General features: G+C 43.6%; 2 protein-coding genes across 2 annotated transcripts in view; both read left to right on the top strand.

Annotated features, from left to right (window-relative positions):
- LOC109887707 (follistatin-related protein 1-like) overlaps window positions 1–17,013 on the top strand; it is a 32,010-nt gene extending 14,997 nt beyond the window's left edge. Inside the window, exons 3-11 of the mRNA XM_031824522.1 lie at window positions 8,320–8,421; window positions 8,641–8,770; window positions 9,029–9,064; window positions 9,406–9,536; window positions 10,361–10,479; window positions 12,674–12,786; window positions 14,035–14,145; window positions 14,281–14,375; window positions 15,219–17,013. Of these exons, the coding sequence (XP_031680382.1) occupies window positions 8,320–8,421; window positions 8,641–8,770; window positions 9,029–9,064; window positions 9,406–9,536; window positions 10,361–10,479; window positions 12,674–12,786; window positions 14,035–14,145; window positions 14,281–14,375; window positions 15,219–15,260 (879 nt within the window). The 3' untranslated portion in view covers window positions 15,261–17,013. The remainder of the gene's footprint in view (window positions 1–8,319; window positions 8,422–8,640; window positions 8,771–9,028; window positions 9,065–9,405; window positions 9,537–10,360; window positions 10,480–12,673; window positions 12,787–14,034; window positions 14,146–14,280; window positions 14,376–15,218) is intronic.
- Window positions 17,014–17,614: 601 nt separating this feature from the next.
- LOC109890684 (leucine-rich repeat-containing protein 58) lies at window positions 17,615–22,999 on the top strand. The gene is made up of 4 exons (XM_020482657.2): window positions 17,615–18,279; window positions 20,019–20,147; window positions 20,315–20,592; window positions 20,819–22,999. Exons 1-4 carry the CDS (start codon window positions 17,825–17,827, stop codon window positions 21,010–21,012), a joined length of 1,056 nt encoding a protein of 351 aa, XP_020338246.1. The 5' UTR covers window positions 17,615–17,824; the 3' UTR covers window positions 21,013–22,999.
- Window positions 23,000–23,928: the final 929 nt, after the last annotated feature.

Here is a 23,928-nt window from a genome sequence, read left to right as displayed (position 1 = left end):
TTCAGATGGTCCTTATCATCTAAATGAGTTTCTTGCGACAGGACGATATCAATATTTTTCAAAAAGAGACAGTACCTTCTTCCTTTTAATGGGGTTATTTGCTCCCTCTTATGTTCCATGTACATGCAGTCTGTGACCTGCCATTGCACCTTGACCATTCAATATCCAGACTGAATCCTACTGTAAAAGTGAGGTGGTACCTTTTTCCATGTGTTGAACTCTCTTCTATCTCACCGAGCATAAACAAACGATATGAACACTGAACTCGAATTATACTAAACCCAAAAACGAAACTTGTAAAGATCCAAAAGAGGGTTTCCCACTAGCTAACTTGCAGGGGATTTCAACTTTCCAATGTAGACTCTTAAGTCCGCATTGCCACTCAATAACCTCATCCTTTATATGTATGGACATGAAAATCAATAGAAGAAGATTGAGGCTCTTCCACCTAAAACCAAGCCTGGGCACCAATATAGATTAACACATATCTCAGCCTGAGCTATAGCGGCAGTTACTTTAGCAAGAAAAATAATAAAGATACGAATATTACTGAACCGGAGCACCTGAGAACTCACACCACTGTTTCATGATCAGATTCAAAAAAATAAATAAAAAAGTTATACAATGCTGCGGAGGTGCAGCTTAAAGTTATTTCCCCAAGAGTGTCAACAAACGCAGCAGCCTCTTCAGGTGTGTAGAGTTTTATTAGGCGATCCGTTGACCATAATCTTAAATGTGGCCGGGTACAACAGTGCGTAGTCCATATTCATTCTCTTGAGTCGAGCCTTCGCCTCATCAAATGCTTTGTGTCTTCGTACAACCGCTGTGGAATGATCATTGAAGAATGAGACCTTTGGACCTTTACGATGACTACCGTCAGAGCCGATGTTTCTAGCCACATCCAGGACGCGCTGCTTGTCGGTGAAGTTGTGGAACTTTATAACCACTGTCCGTGGGCGCTGGTTGGGACCGGGTATCGGTGCTTGAGAGTGATGGGCTCTGTCCAGCTTCACACGTCCAGCCTTAGTGTCCATTTGTAGGTAGCCAGTGATCCATTCCTCAAAATGTTTTACTGAACGTGTCCCTTCAGAATTTTCCGGGAGTCCCACAACACGAATATTGCATCTGCGTCCTCGATTATTCAAGTCGTCAATGTGCTCCGCCATTTTGCGCACCTGTTTCTCAAGTGCCTTTATCTTAGTGTCCATAGATGTAGTTGAAGTTTCCACTGTAGCAATTCTTCCTTCTGCCTCATCAACACGTTTGACAACCCTCTGTAGTTCAGCTGAATGGCCTGCTATTGCTTCCAAGACCGTTATTATCTTAACATCGATCACTTTAGTAATGTTATCAGTCATCTTTTGAATCACCAGGTCCATTGTGCCTGGATCCGCAATGGTGTTAGCTTCGCTAACGTTAGCTAGCTCCTCCTGCACATCTACAGGGATGGTGGTTTTGGTCGAGTTCTTAGTAGTTCTGTTGGGCATATAGTCAGAGATGTTTGAGAAATAGCCATCAAGACTCATTGTAGGATAACTTATTTAGCCAATTCGACCACTTTTTCAAGCTAGGAGATGAATGTAAAAATATACATTTACGAATGCCACGGGAGCTCGCTGAAACACAGTGTTCTCGCTATGGCGCCATTTTGTCCCCCCCTATGATTGTTACTTAAGTAGGGCTGTGTGGCCGGGCAGGAAGTGTAGCTGTGGCTGTGTGGACCCTAATGGGGATCCTAATAAAATACCAAAAAATATCAATGGTGAGAGGTCAGGGGTCACTAGGCTCAGGCAGCTGGTGATCTCTGACCCCCCCCCCCCATGCCATCTGTGACACCAGCTATGCAGATTCCAACTTGAAGGTATGGTATTGTGGTATACTGGAAGAATAGAGGGTCTCCCATTCACCATCCTGACCCACTACTCTTTTGTGGTGGAAGTTAGACCTCTTGGCTTCATAGCAGTCTTGTTCTTTCTCTGTTTACTTCATCTCTGGGCTGTTCAAAGGACCACCAAATGTTGGATTCACATAGATTGATATCCGTTTTCCTGAATGGAAGGCCCTTTCTGGACAATGCTGTAGTGTGTCACTCACTGTTTTCCATTTGTTTGGAGGAATTTCCTGTTCATAATAGCAGAGCCTTGTGGGAAAGAGTTGACCCGTAAAGGAATAAATCCCTGTGGGGGTTTACTATCCTTGTGGGGACTAGAAGTCCTCACAAGGATAGTAAAACAAGGAAAATACAGACAAGTGGGGATATTTCGCAGGCTATTTAGGCTTAAGGGTTAGGGTTATAATTAGTTAGGGTTAGGAGTTCGGTTAAGGGTTAGGAGTTAGGTTAAGGGTTAAGGGTTAGGAGTTAGGGAAAATAGGATTTTGAACAGGAATCAATTGTTTGGTCCCCACAAGTATAGTTAAACAAATGTGTGTGTGTGTATATATATATATATATATTATGTGTGTGTGTGGGGGTTTGTTTGTGTTATTTAGTCACCTGGACACTCCATGACATGCTGGTCCAGTGTCTGTCTGTCTACCATCTGCCCTATAAAAGTGCTGGTGTCTTTTGTCTGACTGTGTTGGCTGAGAGAACATGTGTCGCTATGCGTGTGTGAGGGCATTTGCTGAAACATTGTTATGCTAAAGTCACTGTGGCTTTTTTATTTTTATTTTTTTATTTCACCTTTATTTAACCAGGTAGGCTATTTGAGAACAAGTTCTCATTTGCAACTGCGACCTGGCCAAGATAAAGCATAGCAGTGTGAGCATACAACAAAGAGTTACACATGGAGTAAACAATTAACAAGTCAATAACACAGTAGAAAACAAAGGGGGGGTCTATATACAATGTGTGCAAAAGGCATGAGGAGGTAGGCAAATAATTACAATTTTGCAGATTAACACTGGAGTGATAAAAGATCAGATGGTCATGTACAGGTAGAGATATTGGTGTGCAGAAGAGCAGAAAAGTAAATAAATAAAAACAGTATGGGGATGAGGTAGGTGAAAAGGGTGGGCTATTTACCAATAGACTATGTACAGCTGCAGCGATCGGTTAGCTGCTCAGATAGCTGATGTTTGAAGTTGGTGAGGGAGATGAAAGTCTCCAACTTCAGCGATTTTTGCAATTCGTTCCAGTCACAGGCAGCAGAGTACTGGAACGAAAGGCGGCCAAATGAGGTGTTGGCTTTAGGGATGATCAGTGAGATACACCTGCTGGAGCGCGTGCTACGGATGGGTGTTGCCATCGTGACCAGTGAGCTGAGATAAGGCGGAGCTTTACCTAGCATAGACTTGTAGATGACCTGGAGCCAGTGGGTCTGGCGACGAATATGTAGCGAGGGCCAGCCGACTAGAGCATACAAGTCGCAGTGGTGGGTGGTATAAGGTGCTTTAGTGACAAAACGGATGGCACTGTGATAAACTGCATCCAGTTTGCTGAGTAGAGTGTTGGAAGCCATTTTGTAGATGACATCGCCGAAGTCGAGGATCGGTAGGATAGTCAGTTTTACTAGGGTAAGCTTGGCGGCTTGAGTGAAGGAGGCTTTGTTGCGGAATAGAAAGCCGACTCTTGATTTGATTTTCGATTGGAGATGTTTGATATGAGTCTGGAAGGAGAGTTTGCAGTCTAGCCAGACACCTAGGTACTTATAGATGTCCACATATTCTAGGTCGGAACCATCCAGGGTGGTGATGCTAGTCGGGCATGCAGGTGCAGGCAGCGACCGGTTGAAAAGCATGCATTTGGTTTTACTAGCGTTTAAGAGCAGTTGGAGGCCACGGAAGGAGTGTTGTATGGCATTGAAGCTTGTTTGGAGGTTAGATAGCACAGTGTCCAAAGACGGGCCGAAAGTATATAGAATGGTGTCGTCTGCGTAGAGGTGGATCAGGGAATCGCCCGCAGCAAGAGCAACATCATTGATATACACAGAGAAAAGAGTCGGCCCGAGAATTGAACCCTGTGGCACCCCCATAGAGACTGCCAGAGGACCGGACAGCATGCCCTCCGATTTGACACACTGAACTCTGTCTGCAAAGTAATTGGTGAACCAGGCAAGGCAGTCATCCGAAAAACCGAGGCTACTGAGTCTGCCGATAAGAATATGGTGATTGACAGAGTCGAAAGCCTTGGCAAGGTCGATGAAGACGGCTGCACAGTACTGTCTTTTATCGATGGCGGTTATGATGTCGTTTAGTACCTTGAGTGTGGCTGAGGTGCACCCATGACCGGCTCGGAAACCAGATTGCACAGCGGAGAAGGTACGGTGGGATTCGAGATGGTCAGTGACCTGTTTGTTGACTTGGCTTTCGAAGACCTTAGATAGGCAGGGCAGGATGGATATAGGTCTGTAACAGTTTGGGTCCAGGGTGTCTCCCCCTTTGAAGAGGGGGATGACTGCGGCAGCTTTCCAATCCTTGGGGATCTCAGACGAGATGAAAGAGAGGTTGAACAGGCTGGTAATAGGGGTTGCGACAATGGTGGCAGATAGTTTCAGAAATAGAGGGTCCAGATTGTCAAGCCCAGCTGATTTGTACGGGTCCAGGTTTTGCAGCTCTTTCAGAACATCTGCTATCTGGATTTGGGTAAAGGAGAACCTGGAGAGGCTTGGGCGAGGAGCTGCGGGGGGGGCGGAGCTGTTGGCCGAGGTTGAAGTAGCCAGGCGGAAGGCATGGCCAGCCGTTGAGAAATGCTTATTGAAGTTTTCGATAATCATGGATTTATCAGTGGTGACCGTGTTACCTAGCCTCAGTGCAGTGGGCAGCTGGGAGGAGGTGCTCTTGTTCTCCATGGACTTCACAGTGTCCCAGAACTTTTTGGAGTTGGAGCTACAGGATGCAAACTACTGCCTGAAGAAGCTGGCCTTAGCTTTCCTGACTGACTGCGTGTATTGGTTCCGGACTTCCCTGAACAGTTGCATATCACGGGGACTATTCGATGCTATTGCAGTCCGCCACAGGATGTTTTTGTGCTGGTCGAGGGCAGTCAGGTCTGGGGTGAACCAAGGGCTGTATCTGTTCTTAGTTCTGCATTTTTTGAACGGAGCATGCTTATCTAAAATGGTGAGGAAGTTACTTTTAAAGAATGACCAGGCATCCTCAACTGACGGGATGAGGTCAATGTCCTTCCAGGATACCCGGGCCAGGTCGATTAGAAAGGCCTGCTCACAGAAGTGTTTTAGGGAGCGTTTGACAGTGATGAGGGGTGGTCGTTTGACTGCGGCTCCGTAGCGGATACAGGCAATGAGGCAGTGATCGCTGAGATCCTGGTTGAAGACAGCGGAGGTGTATTTGGAGGGCCAGTTGGTCAGGATGACGTCTATGAGGGTGCCCTTGTTTACAGAGTTAGGGTTGTACCTGGTGGGTTCCTTGATGATTTGTGTGAGATTGAGGGCATCTAGCTTAGATTGTAGGACTGGCGGGGTGTTAAGCATATCCCAGTTTAGGTCACCTAACAGAACAAACTCTGAAGCTAGATGGGGGGCGATCAATTCACAAATGGTGTCCAGGGCACAGCTGGGAGCTGAGGGGGGTCGGTAGCAGGCGGCAACCGTGAGAGACTTATTTCTGGAGAGAGTAATTTTCAAAATTAGTAGTTCGAACTGTTTGGGTATGGACCTGGAAAGTATGACATTACTTTGCAGGCTATCTCTGCAGTAAACTGCAACTCCTCCCCCTTTGGCAGTTCTATCTTGACGGAAGATGTTATAGTTGGGTATGGAAATCTCTGAATTTTTGGTGGCCTTCCTGAGCCAGGATTCAGACACAGCAAGGACATCAGGGTTAGCAGAGTGTGCTAAAGCAGTGAGTAAGTCAAACTTAGGGAGGAGGCTTCTGATGTTGACATGCATGAAACCAAGGCTTTTTCGATCACAGAAGTCAACAAATGAGGGTGCCTGGGGACATGCAGGGCCTGGGTTTACCTCCACATCACCCGCGGAACAGAGAAGGAGTAGTATGAGGGTGCGGCTAAAGGCTATCAAAACTGGTCGCCTAGAGCGTTGGGGACAGAGAATAAGAGGAGCAGGTTTCTGGGCATGGTAGAATATATTCAGGGCATAATGCGCAGACAGGGGTATGGTGGGGTGCGGGTACAGCGGAGGTAAGCCCAGGCACTGGGTGATGATGAGAGAGGTTGTATCTCTGGACATGCTGGTAGTAATGGGTGAGGTCACCGCATGTGTGGGAGGTGGGACAAAGGAGTTATCAGGGGTATGAAGAGTGGAACTAGGGGCTCCATTGTGAACTAAAACAATGATAACTAACCTGAACAACAGTATACAAGGCATATTGACATTTGAGAGAGACATACAGCGAGGCATACAGTAATCACAGGTGTTGAATTGGGAAAGCTAGCTAAAACAGTAGGTGAGACAACAGCTAATCAGCTAGCACAACAACAGCAGGTAAAATGGCGTAGACTAGGCAACGGGGCCAACAGATAAAACAAACAAGCAGAATGGAGTACCGTGATTTATGGACAGTCCAGCGTGCATCAGCTATGTAGCCAAGAGATCAGTGTCCAGGGGGCAGCGGTGGATGGGGAAGGGAAGCTGGACTGGCGAGTGTTATCCAGGTTAAAAAAACGAACAATGACTAAATAGCTTGTAGCTAGTTAGCTGGTTAGCTTCTGGAGGTTCTTGAGTGTGTTCTAAAAATAAATAAAAAATAATAGCGATTCCGTATCACATTGGGTGAGGCAGGTTTCCGGAAGGTATAAACAAATTAAAAGTCAAAAGAGATAGAAAGTAAATATGGGTCCGGTGGGCGTTTGGGACGCGGCGATTCAGGCGGTTAGCAGGCCTGTGCTAACAAGCTAACAGTTTGTAGGCCCGGGCTAGACAAGGTAGCAGTTAGCGGACCGGAGCTGGACAAGCTAGCAGTTAGCAGGCCGAATTAGCAAGCAGGGAGATAGCGAGGGCTAGAGAGTTAGCCTTTGGGGGACGTCGCGATGGGGTGAGTCTGTTTATTCCTCTTCATGCGGTGACATCGATAGACCGGTCGTGGGCCCGGGTATTGTAGCTCAGGAGTATGCTACGGTGGTAGCGCAGGCCGGGCTAGCTTCAAGCTAAGTGGGTGGAAACGCTAGCCAGGGGTAATCATCCGGGGTTGCGGTTTAGCTAGATAGCTAGTTGTGAAGATCCAGCGTATTTGGAAGCTTAGGTTTAGCAAAATGTTTTTAAAGGGATAGCTATGTAAAAAACGAAAAATATGTAAAAAACGAAAAATAAACAAAATATAAACAAAATATACAAAATATACAGGGACACGACACGACAGGACGACTTACTGCTACGCCATCTTGGACGCCAACTTGGACGCCAGCGAGGGACGCTTAGCGGCCCTCGCTGTGAATGAAAGGTCACAGTTCAACGGGCTGTTCAGACTTCCATCTGCAACTGTGGGTCTGGATATCAGTCTGGAGGATTTAGATAGCAGACAAGGGCAACACACTTTTCTCTCTCTCTCTCTCTCTCTCTCTCTCTCTCTCTCTGTGTGTATGTGTTTGAGTGTAAAAAGTCTATATATATTGAAATGACATGTAGTGTTTCTTAAAATGTAACATATATCAAGACATCTAAAACAGAATGTAATGGTATACACATTAGAAAACCTACCGCTAGGAAGTGAAGGGCATGTCGCCATCTAGTGACAGCCTTCACAAAAGCATGCATGCATACGGTCTGTCTGTCTGTCTGTCTGTCTGTCTGTCTGTCTGTCTGTCTGTCTGTCTGTCTGTCTGTCTGTCTGTCTGTCTGTCTGTCTGTCTGTCTGTCTGTCTGTCTGTCTGTCTGTCTGTCTGTCTGTCTGTCTGTCTGTCTGTCTGTCTGTCTGTCTGTCTGTAAAATGTCAAATGTAAAATGTGGTCATTGAGCCATTGAGTAAAATGTGGTCAATGTTATCTGACACAAGCCAAGTAGACCAGGTTCCAGTAAAATCACACGTTTTCTGAATCTAACATTACTCAAGAATTGTATAATAATGCATGTTTCTCAAATAAACCTAAAATTACTGCAACCCCGTCAAATTTTATACCTGTAAATCTAGCTATTTTAGTCAACACTAGATGGCGGTGGCCACCTTCGAGAAGAACCCTTCCCTATTACTTATTACTGTTCATTCTTATGCATTTCCTTGGTGTTTCCTTGTATCTTTCAGATAATGTATACTAGAAGAATGCATGTAAGAAGTGGAATGTCATCTCAATTTCTTTGCAGGAGGAGAAGTTGATTTGTATTTATATAGATGTCCATACATCATCACACAAGTAGAAGGCATCAGATGTATAATCTCCCATGTCTTCTGTGTCTCTGCCTGGAGGAGGGGAACAGCAAGTCCAGGGTGTGTGCCAATGTATTCTGTGGGGCTGGCAGGGAGTGTGCTGTGACAGAGAAAGGGGAACCTTCCTGCCTGTGCATTGAGGTGAGTCTTAGCCTATACACACACACACACACACACACACACACGCAGGCATGCTTGCACTCGCACACACAAACACACACACATATGCACTTGCACACACACACACACGGTACGCACAAGCATGCATGCATTCTCACACATAAACACACACATTCCTGGCAAAGACCAAATGTCTCACTGCACAGATTGAAAATGGGTGCTCTCTCTCTCTGTCTTCAGCAATGTAAAGCTCACAAGCGCTCTGTGTGTGGCAGTAATGGTAAGACGTACCGCAACCACTGTGAGCTCCACCGCGACGCCTGCCTGACCGGCCTCAAGATCCAGGTGTACCACGACGGACACTGTGAAGGTAGGGGACCCTGAAAATAATCTCTAGGTTGTCTGAGGCATAGAAATATATTACTAGAATGGACAGAGCCCCTCAGCCCATACACATTTCAATGAAACACATATGTACACTCAATATGACTGCTGGTCTTCCCATCACAGAGCATTACCTAGAATAGGAAAGTCTGTCCTGGGAATTTTATTTCTGTGTTCCAACGGACAATCTGCAATAAAGAGGAGATTAAGCAGAGTGTTTTGATTGTGTTGTGATTTCTTTCAGAGAAAAAGACAGACAAAGCTGTTGCTGCTAGCCCAAGTAAGTATACTGCTCAAGGTCATGAGGCCCATTGTCTCAGAGAGGTGAATGAATAATTGATTAATGATAGCAGTAGGTTCATTTTATACTATCCTTGCATGCACTGTAGAAGATACACTGTTGGATATTCCTTTACACTAGCACACAACAGCTATGTGCTCAAGGGAAACACACACACACTCACACCCAGCCCTCACCCAACACACACACACACACAAACAGAAGTACTCTCACATACTTAGTTCCAGTAGAAATACGCTGTAAATATGAGCGAGTCTGTATAGTCATTTAGCTGTCTGCAGTACTGACCCTCTCTACTCTCTCCCTCTCTGCCTGTGTAGTCGTGTGCTACCTGGCCAACAGGAACGAGTTGCGCAGCCGGGTAATCCAGTGGCTGCAGAATGAGGTGGTCCCTGACGGCTGGTTCGCCAAGGGCTCCAACTTCTCCAACATCCTGCTCAAGTACTTTAAGGTAGGTTGGACTTGTGCGTGTTTGTGGGGTTGGGTGGGTGGTTACGTGTGTGTGGTTGTGGGCCCAGTGTGTGCCTGGTTGTGTATGTGTGTGTGTGTGTGTGTGTGTGTGTGTGTGTGTGTGTGTGTGTGTGTGTGTGTGTGTGTGTGTGTGTGTGTGTGTGTGTGTGTGTGTGTGTGTGTGTGTGTGTGTGTGTGTGTGTGTGTGTGTGTGTGTGTGTGTGTGTGTGTGTGTATGTGTTTGTGGAGAGAAGTAATGATACTTTCGTAGTTGAACTATTGCTGGTAAACTGCAAGGAAAAGTACCGGACAGCTCACAGTATTTAAAGTGGAGTTGTATTTATTTCTAGTCTTGTACTTCTAGAAAGTCCTCCTCTGTCCTCATATTAATAAAATGGCTAAGATTACAATCCGTTAGCATGTATGGACTACTTAATGACTCCGTAAGCAGCGGAATGATACACTTCACTTGCAGCAGCTCTACGGAGACAGAATCAGTTGGAAATTCACCAAGTTCTCCCCCTCTGTCAGTTAGTTATCTTGTTTGTTCTGTGGGCCAAGCTACACAGCAAAGAAAACGCCCCACAGCAAGAACAGACTGTTTAACATTCTTCCCACTGCCCAGCACTTGAACACATAACAACAGTTATGCAACAGCTCTCCTGCTCTGCCCCCCCGCCCCCAAAGAGTCAAGATCATCTCCACCTGTGTGCCTGTGTGGTTGACACTTCTCACAGAAAGTCCATAGAGCTCTGATGGTCGTCTCCGCCATTTCTTTTCATACTCAATAAAATGTTAAAAATGTATGAATGAATATTCCTACAGGACTATGACAATGGAGACTCCCAGCTGGATTCCACTGAGTTCCTTAAGTTCCTCCAGCACAACGAAACAGCCATCAACATTACGTCATATGCTGACGAGGAGAACAACCGCCTACTCAGGTGAGCCCCAACCACTGGCCCAGGGTCAGTAGTGCACAGCTGTCAATCATGACAGGTATAATGCATTCTAAAGGCATAATGTCTTATAATCACGTCATAATGATCCTGACTGAGCGACAGACGTTTTGAGTTCGTATACATTTTCATCAGTAAGTGTTACTTACTGCTATTTGCTGAGTGCAGTGCATTCTCTTCAAGTAGTAGCAACATAATGATGGTTTATCTCAACATATTGGTATCTCGGTAATGTGGATTTCTGTGTTGAATAAGAATGCTTACTTAAAAGACTAATGACTGTACCTGGCAATCATTTGTTTTCAATTGCTGCTTGAAGAAAAGAGAAGAATTCTCCACCGACACATTAGCATATTATAAATGGGGCTCAGCACTTAATGAGCTCCCTAAGCAAATTAGCAGGGTTTTAATTTCCAGCACCAAATCAGGAACTTAACTTCAAAATAAGTTAAATAAGCCATTTTGTGGGACTAACACTAATTTAATTCAATACATGGAGTAAATGGAGCAATTGAAAGGCCATCATGAAGCTACTGCTTGCACTGCTAATAGGTATTTGATTGAGTTCTTTCAGTGAATCGGTTATTGCCATATTGATATAAAACTACCGTATACAGAAGCAATAGCAACCTGTATAATACATCAATATATTGTCACGGGCGTCGTAAGAAGTGGACCAAAGTGCAGCATGGTGAGCGTACATATTCCTTTTATTTATAGAAATGTAGCCAACAAAACAAGCAACCGACCGTGAAGCTTAACTTCGACTATAATGCCTCTAACAATGTCAACTACCCACAAACAACAGGGAAAGAAGGCTGCCTAAGTATGATTCCCAATCAGAGACAACGATAGACAGCTGTCCCTGATTGAGAACCATACCCGGCCAAAACAAAGAAATACAAAAACATAGAAAATAGAACATAGAATGCCCACCCAAATCACACCCTGACCAACCCAAAATAGAGACATAAAAAGCTCTAAGGTCAGGGCGTGACATATATGCTATTCAAATTCTGTGGAATTCATTTGTTCAGTTCTTGCCCTAACTCTGATGTTGAACTGTTCAGTTGTTAGTATCTAATCACCCTGCTGCACCTTTGCAGCCATGGTGAGTGTGCTGTAGATTACTACAGTTGAGACTGTATGGAATCATCAAAAAATGTAATTGATTAGGATGAGGGATGTAGATTTGTTATATCACAGTTGTTTACATGGTGACCTCGAGACAGGGTGTACAAGGGCAGGGGGATGGGTGATTTGGGGGGGCTGAAAGTGTTTTGGCAGTTCTGCAATGGTGAGGCGGCTTGTTTTGATGGGAAGTGGTGGTGGGTGTGGGTGGCAATGGAGCCGGTGCTCAGTGGCACCACACTGGCTGTCCCGTGGGACCATACCCCTCTCCCATGCATCATGGGTCTGGGAGCGGGCGCAGAGAGCGACACAGGGATTTGGGCAGTATCAACTCTCATTCATGTTTGGAATCTTCCTCCCAATTTGTGTCGGCTGGCTATCTGGGGTCATCTGTGAGATCGACTAGAGTTAAAGGGCAACTGGACTGGCAGTAGGCCCAGTCTAAGGAACATTGAGGAACATTTACAGTGCATTCGGAAAGTAGTCAGTCCTCTTCCCTTTGTCCACATTTTGTTATGTTACAACCTTATTCTAAAATGGATTCAATTCATTTTTTCCCTCATCAATCTACACATAATGACAAAGCAAAAACAGGTTTGAAAATATGTTTACAAATGTATTAGAAATAAAAAACAGAAATATCTTTGAACGGGGTATGGTAGGAGGTGCCAGGCACACCGGTTGGTGTCAAGAACTGCAACGCTGCTGTGTTTTTCAACGCTCAACAGTTTCCTGTGTGTATCAACAATGGTCCACCACCCAAAGGACATCCAGCCAACTTGACACAACTGTGGGAAGCATTGGGGTCAACATGGGCCAGCAACCATGTGGAATGCATTTGACACCTTGTAGAGTCGATTCCCCGACGAATTGAGGCTGTTCTGAGGGCAAAAGGGGCTGGGTTGCAAGTCAATAATGTTTCGTCAACTCAGTGTATATACATTAGCTCCAGTGAAATGGCAGTAACAGTAGTCTGTTTAACTGTATTTCCCTCCTGTGTCTTATTGGTCCTATTGTTCATGACCCCACCTCTCCTGTTGGTGTCTAGGAGCCTGTGTGTGGATGCCCTCATTGAGCTCTCAGATGAGAACACGGACTGGCAGTTGAGCTTCGATGAGTTCCTAAACTGCTTCAAGCCTGGCTTCAACCCACCAGAGAGAAGTAAGACTTACACCATATGCAGTATGTTCCTGTTATGTGTTTTTCTATGTCCCGTGTTCAATCCCTACGTTTTTTAAAATGTGATTTGATTATTCAACCATTTTAAAAACACATTAAAAAAAGACCCTTTCATAAATGAAATACTGTTACCAAAGAAAATTAAAATTAAGATGTCCAGAAACTGCTTCTCCAATAAAGATCCCCGATTACGCTTGTAGGCAATGTCATGGCAACGTTAGCTATCTATGGTTATGTGCAGAAACACGTCATCGGGTCTATAGGTTCTGTCTATCGATTGAGTGTCACGCCTGCTCCCGCTCTGAGGCTGCCCAGCAGTACGCACTCCTGCCACCATCATTACGCACACCTGCTTCCCTCGTCACGCGTATCTGCGATCATTTGGACTCACCTGGACACAATCACCTGCTCTCATTACCTCCCCTATATCTGTCTGTTCACCAGCTCTGTTCCCCGCTTCAGCATATTGTCGTCATGTCGTTTTGTTCCCCCCGTTCTGACGCTGGTCCTGTTCTATGTCCGTTCATTAAATTGTTAGGTTCTAATCTTCAGAGTAAAAACTCTACGGACACTATGAAAGCTTAACCAAGTTTATTCTTCCCAGAGGATCAATACAGCTGCATCAGGCGACCACGTATTCACACAAGCACTGATATGTAACTATGCTGAGTCTCCTCCTACACATCTGAACAGCCAATGCATCTCTGTTGCTAGACAGAACCTTAGTGATATCTGTTCTTCCTCACTTCATCTAACCTGACATCTACCCCAAAGAGATCACTCCTCCCCAACTCGCGGCTGTTATGGTGACTGGTACCAGACTGTGTCTCTTCTCATCCCAGAGGATCCCTCCCATGGGATCCCTGATGGCTAACAATAACATATCCTGACATAATGTAAACGTTATACATTAGCCTCTCTCCCTCAGTGACATGAATAAGTATATTTCTCATTCTCAGAACCCAACAAAATGTTAAACTCCCTGTAACTGCTTCTCGTCATCAGCGTCGGTTCTTACATTTAAAGAACATTCAAAAATAAGGAATCATTTTCACTTCTCCTACTGATTTCCCAAAACCCGGTCTGGTCCGGTCCGTTGAGACTGCTTCGTAAGGCGCTCCCAAAAGTATTGGCCACTTTGATCTCTGGGTTTGAAAACTATGTGCTGTTACTGATCAACATGTCATTTCCTGTGATGTCCATTGACTTCCTGTTATCTGCTTCCTGTAGAGTGTGCCCTGGAGGATGAGACCTATGAGGACGGGGCAGAGACTCAGGTGGAGTGTAACCGCTGTGTCTGTGCCTGTGGGAACTGGGTCTGCACAGCTGTGACCTGTGAAGGTGAGACTAGCTGTCTTACACCTGCCTTTATAGTAGGCCCTTACTGATCTGGGTCATAGTGTGAGGGGATTGTGCGCTAAGATGAATTATGTTCTTTCTCTCTCTCTCTATTTCTCCCTCCCTCCCTCCCTGCAGATAAGGTGCCTGCTGTGGAGAAGACTGAAGGTGCTGACCAGGAGATGACAGAGGAGGAGTGGACACGGCGAGTGGCTGAGCTCAATAAACATCAGGTTAGTCTGGAACAATGAATAGCACATTACGTTTTGCTGCTACTTGTTAAAGGGGCAATCTGCAGTTGCTACATACATTTTTGGACTTAAAAATAATAAATAATTATAAATTTTTGGACTTAAAAATTATAAATAATTATATGTACCCATTGATTCTTAAAGAGTATAATTTGTAAATGCCTCATGAGCTTAGTTCAACTGTCACACTCCATCCGAACCCAAAATGTAAGCTTGTTTTACTCCAATGTTTGTAATCAAAGTAAATGTAAACAAACATTGTATATAGCCTCAAAACATGTTTAAACTATAATTCTGATATAATGGATGTTCAGTCCTTACATCCATAGCTCTGTCTATGAATTTGAGAGTGGTTACAGTACATTTCTCCAGCCCAACCCTCAGCTTTTAATCAAAACACTTAAGAAGTGTTATTGTTTCAATTGTGGATTGCCCCTTTAAGTAACAGTATAGGTCAATGAGGCTGTGTACTTATACAATACACACACCTGTACTTAGAACTTTATGAGTCAATTACTGTAATAATCAGAGCCGATATTTGTCATAGTTTACATGCCCATGCTTCTAGGAATGTCTCACTTTTTGGCTGCGTCTTTACTGTACATCAGACCTGGGTTTTGCTTTCTTTTTAATACTAGGCACATTTGATTGAGCCTGCCTGGGGTGCCAGATGGGCGGGGTTTGCACATATGAGACTATTCCATTGGTTCCATCGCGTCAGGCAAGCTCAATCAAGAGCAGCTAATCCCATGCTGTGTACACTGTTTATCATAAGGGTACTTGTTCTACAGTAGCCAATAATCTTGTTCCTTTAACTCCTGTTAGGAAACTGTGGAGAAGATGAAAGTGAGCACTAAGGACATTTGAGAGAGAGCGAGAGAGAGAGAGAGAGAGAGAGAGAGAGAGAGAGAGAGAGAGAGAGAGAGAGAGAGCACTCTTTCAGTCCCACCATCAACAATCACTATCAGGCTGAAGCTTTGCAGCTTGTACTGTTGCATCACTATTGTTTTTAGATTTAAAAATGTTAATTATTATGATTTTTTTAAAACTGTACCAATGTCTATTGTAATTGTGTATAGGGGAGACTAGTTGAATTGTGTGTACCGTACCATCAAACACAGTCCTGTTATCCTATTTGAGTAACACTCCGAAAGCACAAGTTGTAAGAACTACTGTTAAAAGAAAATGACTTCACAGTTGCCACGTCACATACCCAACCCCATCACAGAGGGTTGAGATAAGCAATTCGGCGAGAAAGCATAATCAAATGCATTGACCTTACAGGGTTGCTCTTCCAGACACCTGGGTATTTTATTGGGCCAGTAAATCACATGAAGGATGAACACATGGCTGAGTTGTAAATGTACCTGACCATTGTAAATCCATCAACAGTGTGATTACTCTTGCCTGGCAGTGTTACTACTCATATCATATCTGTAATATATACAGTTAAAAACCCATTGACCCATAACATCTGATGGTGCCAGGGTTCAATCTGTTAGAAAAAAAGGAAATTAAGAAAGTCCACACTCAGTCTTAGACAAGAACTTGTATTCCAGCTCTATTTTCTGATCTGCTGCCCTACTCATATCAATATGGGGCGGCAGGTAGCCTAGTGGTTAGAGTGTTGGACTAGTAACCGGAAGGTTGCAAGTTCAAAACCCCCGAGCTGACAAGGTACAAAATCTGTTGTTCTGCCCCTGAACAGGCAGTTAACCCACTGTTCCTAGGCTGTCATTGAAAATTTGTTCTTAACTGACTTGCCTAGTTAAATAAAGGTCAAAAAAAATAAAAATGCTAGGGTTCAATCTGTAGGCTGCATGTTTACACTCATGGGGTAATGCTGTCCATCTGTTTACAAATGGCTTTTCTATCAACGGGGTTGTAAGAGTTATTACTCCATAAAATGAATTGAATGCCAAAGCACTAGCCTGGATTTGGATTGTGAAGTGAAACTGAAGAATTCAGTATGGATCCAGGCTGTAGTGACAGTACTTTGATGTAGTGGATGAAGTGTGTGGATTTGTAATGAACAGGATAATAGTACTTGAGAGTGCTATGGGTCACTCTTACTCATTTGAAATACACGATTGTGTGGTCCGTCTGAGACATACATCGTCTGTGCATGCTTTGCCAACAGTACTGCAATTCATTTGATCGTTGATGTGTCTTTTGGGGAGCTGATGCACGTCGGTCTCTCGGGATATAGGTGCTTTGGTTGGATGACTTTGTTCGGGTACAAGGATTGGGGAAAACAACTTCTACAAAACATGTTTGATGGCATAACTGAAACCAAAGTTCAAATGCAAGATACCTGAAGTACAGTATGTGTAGTAACTTTTAGAAAGTAAGTGCCTTACATTTTCACTAAGACCTCGGGGACGTCTGTCACTATGAAACCATGCCAAATGTATGGTCTAATTGAAGTTAGTAGCCTGTGTTTCTTTTGTTTGTTATGTGTTTATTGTCTCACTTTTAGAATAATACCAGCTCACTTTGTTTGCTTGTTTACAGGAGACTTTTAATTAAACATTTACTCCCTGTTGATTATTAAGACTACTGTATTGTCAAACAGGTATGCAAGCTTTATACATGTCAATAAATACATTTAATAGACGTACTGGAATGGTTATGCACATTTTTATTAATACACTTTTGACCGACCGAATGTGTGTGTACTGGGTGTGGTATATGGCCAATATACCACGGCTAAGTGCTGTTCTTATACCCGAACACAACGCAGAGTGCATAGATTCAGCCCTTAGTCGTGGTATACTGGCCATATACCACAAATCCCCGAGGTGTCTTATTGCTATTATAAACTGGTTACAAAGTAATAGGAGCGATAAACAATAAATGTTTTGTCATACCCGTGGTATACGGTCTCATACACCACGGCTTATAATGGTCATTATATCATTTCACATGTCTCCAGACCTTTGTGACATAAGGTCTACCACTAAAACTAGTAGGGCATATTACAAAATATTAGATATGGTTCCTCATAGGCTAATAGAAACGAGAGCTGGGGTGTCCAATTGCAAAGTTAAATGACCATGTATTTCAGTGTGAAAACAGATAACCGTTTACAAAGCATCCACACACGCGCAAACGTGATTTCTGGACATGGAGACGTTCTGTGGCACCAGCAGGCATGTACGGGTTAATTTAAACTGGGGGCGGAGAATCTAAAGCTTGACCAGCCTTGTAACACCCGCTACATGTGAACGTGATGCCAATGTGACAGCTGTGCGTGTACGGTCCGTGGTGTGACTGCGGTCTGTATTTAATGGACATTTATTTGCAGATTAGCAGAATGCGTAGAGGCTTTATACGGTCTTAACCAGTGCTGAAAGATCTTATACTTTGTAAAAAATAACACTTAATTAATTCATATTTTTGAACTCGCTGGATAGCAATTGATATTGAATATGGAGCTGTTTGCAACAGTTGATCAGGGGGGTTGCATTTTGGACATGTCCCATCTGAATCTGGAGAGCTTAAATTTGGACACTGTCGGTGACGAACGGAGGAGAGTGACCCGACAACTCTACCTGTATAACAACCGACTGATTGTGTTTCCCGCTTCGGTATGTCTATTCTCCAATTTGGAAGTTCTGGATATAAGCAACAATGGATTAACGGTTCTCTGTGAGGACATTCAACGTTTGTCAAACCTCAAAACACTCATAGCCAAGAACAACCGTTTGAACGAATTCTCGTTCCCAAAGGAATTTGGGTCCATGCAGATAGACACATTGAACTTCAGTGGGAATATATTTGAAGAGGTGCCCATTCAGTTTCTAAAACTCCAGCGATTAAAATATCTGTCTCTTGGGGGTAATAGACTCAAAGCTATCCCCTCAGAGATAGAAAATGTTACCAGGTAAGACTACTGATACATTATAGCGGCAATAGAGTTTTAATAATATAGGCTAACGGTATTAGTTACAATGAAACTAACTACTTACACCATAGTACCCCATGTAACGTTAATTACCATGCAATCATAGGTTTTATAGGCACTTAATATAAATGGGGACTTTTAACAAACAACAACATCTATGCCTGACGAAGTGAGGTTGTTGAAATTTAGATGAGCTTTAAGCTTTTAAGCTTCTGAGCTTATACACTCGTTGCTTCTAATAGCGTAACGTTGGGACGCTCAAATGTGAATAAAGAAATCGCCACATCAAGGTTATGTTGCCCTTATCAAATATATTTTAGTCATTTAGCATACACTCTTAACCAGAACGAGAGTCCCATAGGGCGGCGCACCATTGGCCCAGCGTCGTCTGGGTTTGGCGGGTGTAGGCGGTCATTGCAAATAAGCATTTGTTCTTAAACTGGTTTGCCTAGTTAAATAAGGGTTAAATAAAAATGTAAAATACGAGCCATTAGGGTTGAGTGCCTTGTTCAAGGACTCATCGACAGATTGTTCACATGGGTCAGGGATTCGAACCAGCCGCCTGCCATTTACAAGCCCATCACTCTTAATCGCTAGGCTACCTGCGCCTTACCTGATAATAGCATGCCCATAATAGCCATTATGTAGTAGTAGGCTTGAATAATAAGCTCTGTTGCTGTCTTAATGAAATGCCTGGGACTCCATAACTACAGCGGTAATGTCAAGGTGTGCATTCAGGAACTAGATGGCGAGGGTTAAGATAACGGGCAAATACATTTGCATAAAATCAATGCTGTTGCTGTATTCAGCTAGATAGGTTCCACATCTTGGTGCTGCATTGACACAAATCTTTGGAATCAGCTCATCAGTGTAGCTTAGCCTGTCTGGCTGGCTGTGTGACATGTTACAAAACAAGGTCATTTGACATATTGCCCACAGTGGGGGACTGGCACCATGAGAGAGGAAAACGGGGGTTTAGGACTTGGAACAGAGTGGATAATAAGTTATAGACTAAAGATAAGATGAGAAGGTCAATTGGACACCCCCCCCCCCCCCCCCCCCAAAGCATACAGCAGTTTCAGACTGTATTGAGGCTAAATTAGCAGCTGTGCTTTGCATCATAAGGCCTCCCATCTTGACGTTTCTCTCACAGGATTTCTCGTTCTCTCTCTCTCTCTCTCTCTCTCTCTCTCTCAATCTCCTAAAAGGAGAAGACGTTTTACAATCAGAGTTCTTTTACAATCATCTCTTCTCTTCATTCTGTATCTCTTCCGTTGAAATAAAAATAAATTGTCAAACACTGGAGTTAAATTCTTAACTAACTCTCCCTTTATCTCCTCTCTTTTTCTTCTGTTGTCAGCTTTATCAGAGAAAGTTGGCAGGTGTTCGCTCTGGAGGTGTTCAAGAGTTTAGTATGTGTGTCAACTTATCACAGCGGTTCTCCAAAAACAAACAGACCACTCAGTCCAATCTTTGAACCCTGGAATTTCAACATGCTTCTTCTGGATTTAGACAACTGTTTGGCCATTCTTGACCTTTGAACATTGTGCATTATATAATCCATGTAATAATTCACATTTCCTGTTGCTGCGGGATTATTTTTATGCTGTAGAAAACTGGTTCAAATGAAGATACTACATCTGTATGTTAATTTAGCAATGTTCCCTGTCATTCCAAGCGTGAAGAAAAACATGTTTTTTTTCTCTGATCTGATGCAGTCTGGAGATGCTTTATTTGGGTGGGAACCTCATCACCTCCATCCCCCCAGAGCTGGCCAGCCTTCACGGTCTCAGATACTTGGTCCTTTGTGACAACCGGATACAAAGTGTACCCCCCCAACTCACCAGGTGAGGGCCATCCCATAAGAGAAACACTGACTTTACATCATTTATTAATTTGACCGACAGTTCTCTTTTTCTTTTTTAACTTGGGTCTCCTGTGTGTCATAAGACTGTGTTAGCCTGCTGAGCTAAAGCCATGATTCACTGTCATGTCTGAATATGTCTGTTTGTAGACTCTACTCCCTGCGCTGCCTCAGTCTCCATAACAACCTACTCACCTACCTACCGCGGGAGATCCTCAGCCTGGTGCACCTGCAGGAGCTCAGTCTCCGCGGCAACCCCCTGGTGGTCCGCTTCATCAAGGACATGACTTACGACCCTCCCTCCCTGTTGGAGCTGGCCGGACGGACCATCAAGTCCTGCAACCTGCCCTACCACACCAATTACCTGCCTGGAAACCTGGTGCATTACCTGGACCTGGCCAGCAAGTGTCCCAACCCTAAATGTACCGGTAAGTGGAGGAGAGGGGACAGGTTTAGGTTACATACTTATGTACTAGTATTTGTGAGTGGATCAGAGGAGGCTCGTCCAGGGAGGAAGAGGAGGCTGGTCCTCCTCAATAATTTGAGGAAAAATTCAAATGAAACATGTTCAAAATCCTCTTTGAAAATAAAATCAAACCTTGAGATATTTGTATTGCTCTCATATTGTTGTGCTACTTGTCTCCTTCCTCTCAGGTGTGTACTTTGACTCATGTGTGAGGCACATCAAGTTTGTGGACTTCTGTGGGAAGTATCGGCTACCCTTCATGCACTACCTGTGCTCCCCAGAATGCACCTCTCCCTGCAGCTCCAACCCGCAGAGCGACGCTGAGTCGGAGGACGAGAAGTGCGTGTCGGCCAACAGGCTGCAGAGAGTGCTTCTGGGATAGAAGAAAGTGGAACGTGAAAGGACCTCGAGTTCACTGACACACATACTGGATGATGGACAGTTTTCATGACTCCCAACTCACCTGACTAACCCAACTTCTCCTGTGCCATACACGATAGACACCGACACTGAGCTGTTCACTTACAATGGAGTGCCACATTCAACATGAGATGTAGGATTCCTCAAGGAGTGATTGTAAAGTAAATTAACCACAGTTTATCATTTATTTTTTTTCGAGCCGTAGTGTTTTAAACATCTAACTGAAGCTTATGGAGGACTGATTTTGTTGTGGAGCACTCATCAAATGTATTTTAATGTAGAGCCTCAGTTTGTAGTTTCTGTGTTAACACGAAGGGCTGAATGAATTGTATGTAAAAATGGATTTTCTTTACAATATAGATTCAGAAACGCAGAATGTGTTCCATGCTTCTTTCTTTTTTAAATCACCTCTCTTAACAGTTACCCTTTAATCATCATACTTCTGTTGACACTTTGGCTGCACGCACATGTAATCCTAATATACAGTAGTCTCTGTCCCCTGTAGCATTTACACACCAGGCATTAATGCCTTCCCTTATCTCACAAAACAACAATTTGTGTTGTTACAAACCAAGGGGAAAGTTGTGTATGTTAATGTGTGGATCTCTTGCTCAAAGATACTAATCCAGAGCTTGTACCTTGAATGAAATGTTTTACATTGGTTAGATTTTTTTTTAAATAATTTATTTGATTAAATCGAAATGAATATCTATATATTATATCTGTTGATTGTATAAATACAGTATATCATTGACATGAGTACTGTTCTGTTAACAGGATACATAAGATAATGCTGTTTCTTTTAATTAATTTGTTATTGAACCTTTATTTAACTAAGCAAGTCATATTCTTATTTACAATGATGGCCTATCAAAAGGCAAAAGGCCTCCTGCGGGGACAGGGGCTGGGATTAAAAAATAAATAACATTATAGGACAAAACACACATCACGACAAGAGAGACAAGACAACACTACATAAAGAGAGGCCTATGACAACAACATAGCATGGCAGCAACACATGACAACACAGCATGGTAGCAACACAACATGGCAGCAGCACATCATGGTAGCAGCACAAAACAGGGTACAAACATTATTGGGCACCGACAACAGCACAAAGGGCAAGAAGGTAGAGACAACAATACATCACGCCAAGCAGCCACTACTGTCAGTAATAGTATCCACGAATGAGTCTTTGAATGAAGAGATTGAGATAAAACAGCTCGCTAACTGCAGCGAACTGAAAAGACTAGCGACCCAGGGATGTGTGTGCTCTGGGACCTATAACAGAATGTGACTGGCAGAATGGGTGTTGTATGTGGAGGATGAGGGCTGCAGTAGATATCTCAGATAGGCGGGAGTGAGGCCTAAGAGGGTTTTATAAATAAGCATCCACCAGTGGGTCTTGCGACGGGTTTACAGAGATTGCCAGTGGTCTGGAATTTTCAAAATTTTTAGATGATCCGTCGGACAGTGAAATTATGTACTTTGAATTGCTTGAAAATGTATTTGTAACCCCTCCCAGACTCAAGGACATTAATAATATTATTCTGATGGCCTCGGATAGGTATTTTGATCTTTGCATGATGTGTTACCACACACGCATATGTTTAATACCAAACCAGACCAAGTTTCTAATCTTTAGGGGAGGCTGGCCCCTCCCAAGGTACTCTCTAATGATTTCTTAATCATTGTCACCGGTTTGGGTGCACCTGATCCTAATTTTAGCTATTTTAGGTGATGGTAAAGGCAGGGGGGTACAAATTATTTCTGCAGAAGGAAATTGTATTTTTGTTTATTTTAATTGCATAACAATTTCAAAGTAAATGTTTTGTGTGTGAGTTGTTAAATTGGGTTACCTTCATCAATTAATTTGGTTGAAATTTAGCTCAAATATCCATGTGTCCAAATACGTAAAAAAATACAATAAAAAATGACCACTTTCCAAAGAGTGTACTTACTTTTTCACATTTTTATTTATTACATGTTTTTATTTCACCTTTATTTAACCAGGTAGGCCAGTTGAGAACAAGTTCTCATTTACAACTGCGACCTGCCCAAGATAAAGCAGAGCAGTGTGACAAAAACAACAACACAGAGTTACACATGGGATAAACAAACGTACAGTCAATAACACAATAGAAAAATCTATATACAGTGTGTGCAAATTTCGAGAGGCAATAAATAGGCCATAGTGGCGAAATAATTTGAATTTAGCATGTGCAGATGATGATGTGCAAGTAGAGATACTGGGGTGCAAAAGAGCAAAAAAATAACTATATGGGGATGAGGTAGTTGGGTGGGCTATTTACAGATGGGCTGTGTACAGGTGCAGTGATTGGTAAGCTGCTCTGACAGCTGATGTTTATAGTTAGTGAGGAAGATATAAGTCTCCAGCTTCAGTGACTTTTGCAATTCGCTCCAGTCATTGCCAGCAGAGAACTGGGAGGAAAGGTGGCCAAAGTAGGTGTTGGCTTTGTGGATGACCAGAGAAACATACCTGCTGGAGCCCGTGCTATCGGTGGGTGTTGCTATGGTGACCAGTGAGCTGAGATAAGTTGGGGCTGTACCTAGCAAAGACTTATAGATGACCTGGAGCCAGTGGGTTTGGTGACGGATATGTAGGGAGGGCCAGCCAACGAGAGCATACAGGTTGCATTGGTGGATAGTATATGGGGCTTTAGTGACAAAACTGATGACACTGTGATAGACTACATCCAATTTGAGTGTTGGAGGCTATTTTGTAAATGACATCGCCGAAGTCAAGGATTGGTAGGATAGTCAGTTTGACGAGGGTATGTTTGGCAGCATGAGTGAAGGAGGCTTTGTTTGCGAAATAAGAAGTCAATTCTAGATTTAACTTTGGATTGGAGATGCT

This window comes from Oncorhynchus kisutch, linkage group LG5, assembly GCF_002021735.2.
Source record: "Oncorhynchus kisutch isolate 150728-3 linkage group LG5, Okis_V2, whole genome shotgun sequence".
In the NCBI taxonomy this organism is placed as follows: domain Eukaryota; kingdom Metazoa; phylum Chordata; class Actinopteri; order Salmoniformes; family Salmonidae; genus Oncorhynchus; species Oncorhynchus kisutch.
The sequence above is the reverse complement of the archived record's forward strand: the minus strand, read 5'-3'. Positions and strand labels throughout refer to the sequence as shown.

What these genes read in the sequence shown, in the direction of transcription:
- LOC109890684 (XM_020482657.2), top strand. Translation starts at nt 17,825, where the DNA reads ATGGAGCTGTTTGCAACAGTTGATCAGGGGGGTTGCATTTTGGACATG. An exon ending in GTACCCCCCCAACTCACCAG is followed by an intron (nt 20,148 to 20,314) that starts GTGAGGGCCATC and finishes GTCTGTTTGTAG; the next exon opens with ACTCTACTCCCTGCGCTGCC. An exon ending in TCCCAACCCTAAATGTACCG is followed by an intron (nt 20,593 to 20,818) that starts GTAAGTGGAGGA and finishes CCTTCCTCTCAG; the next exon opens with GTGTGTACTTTGACTCATGT.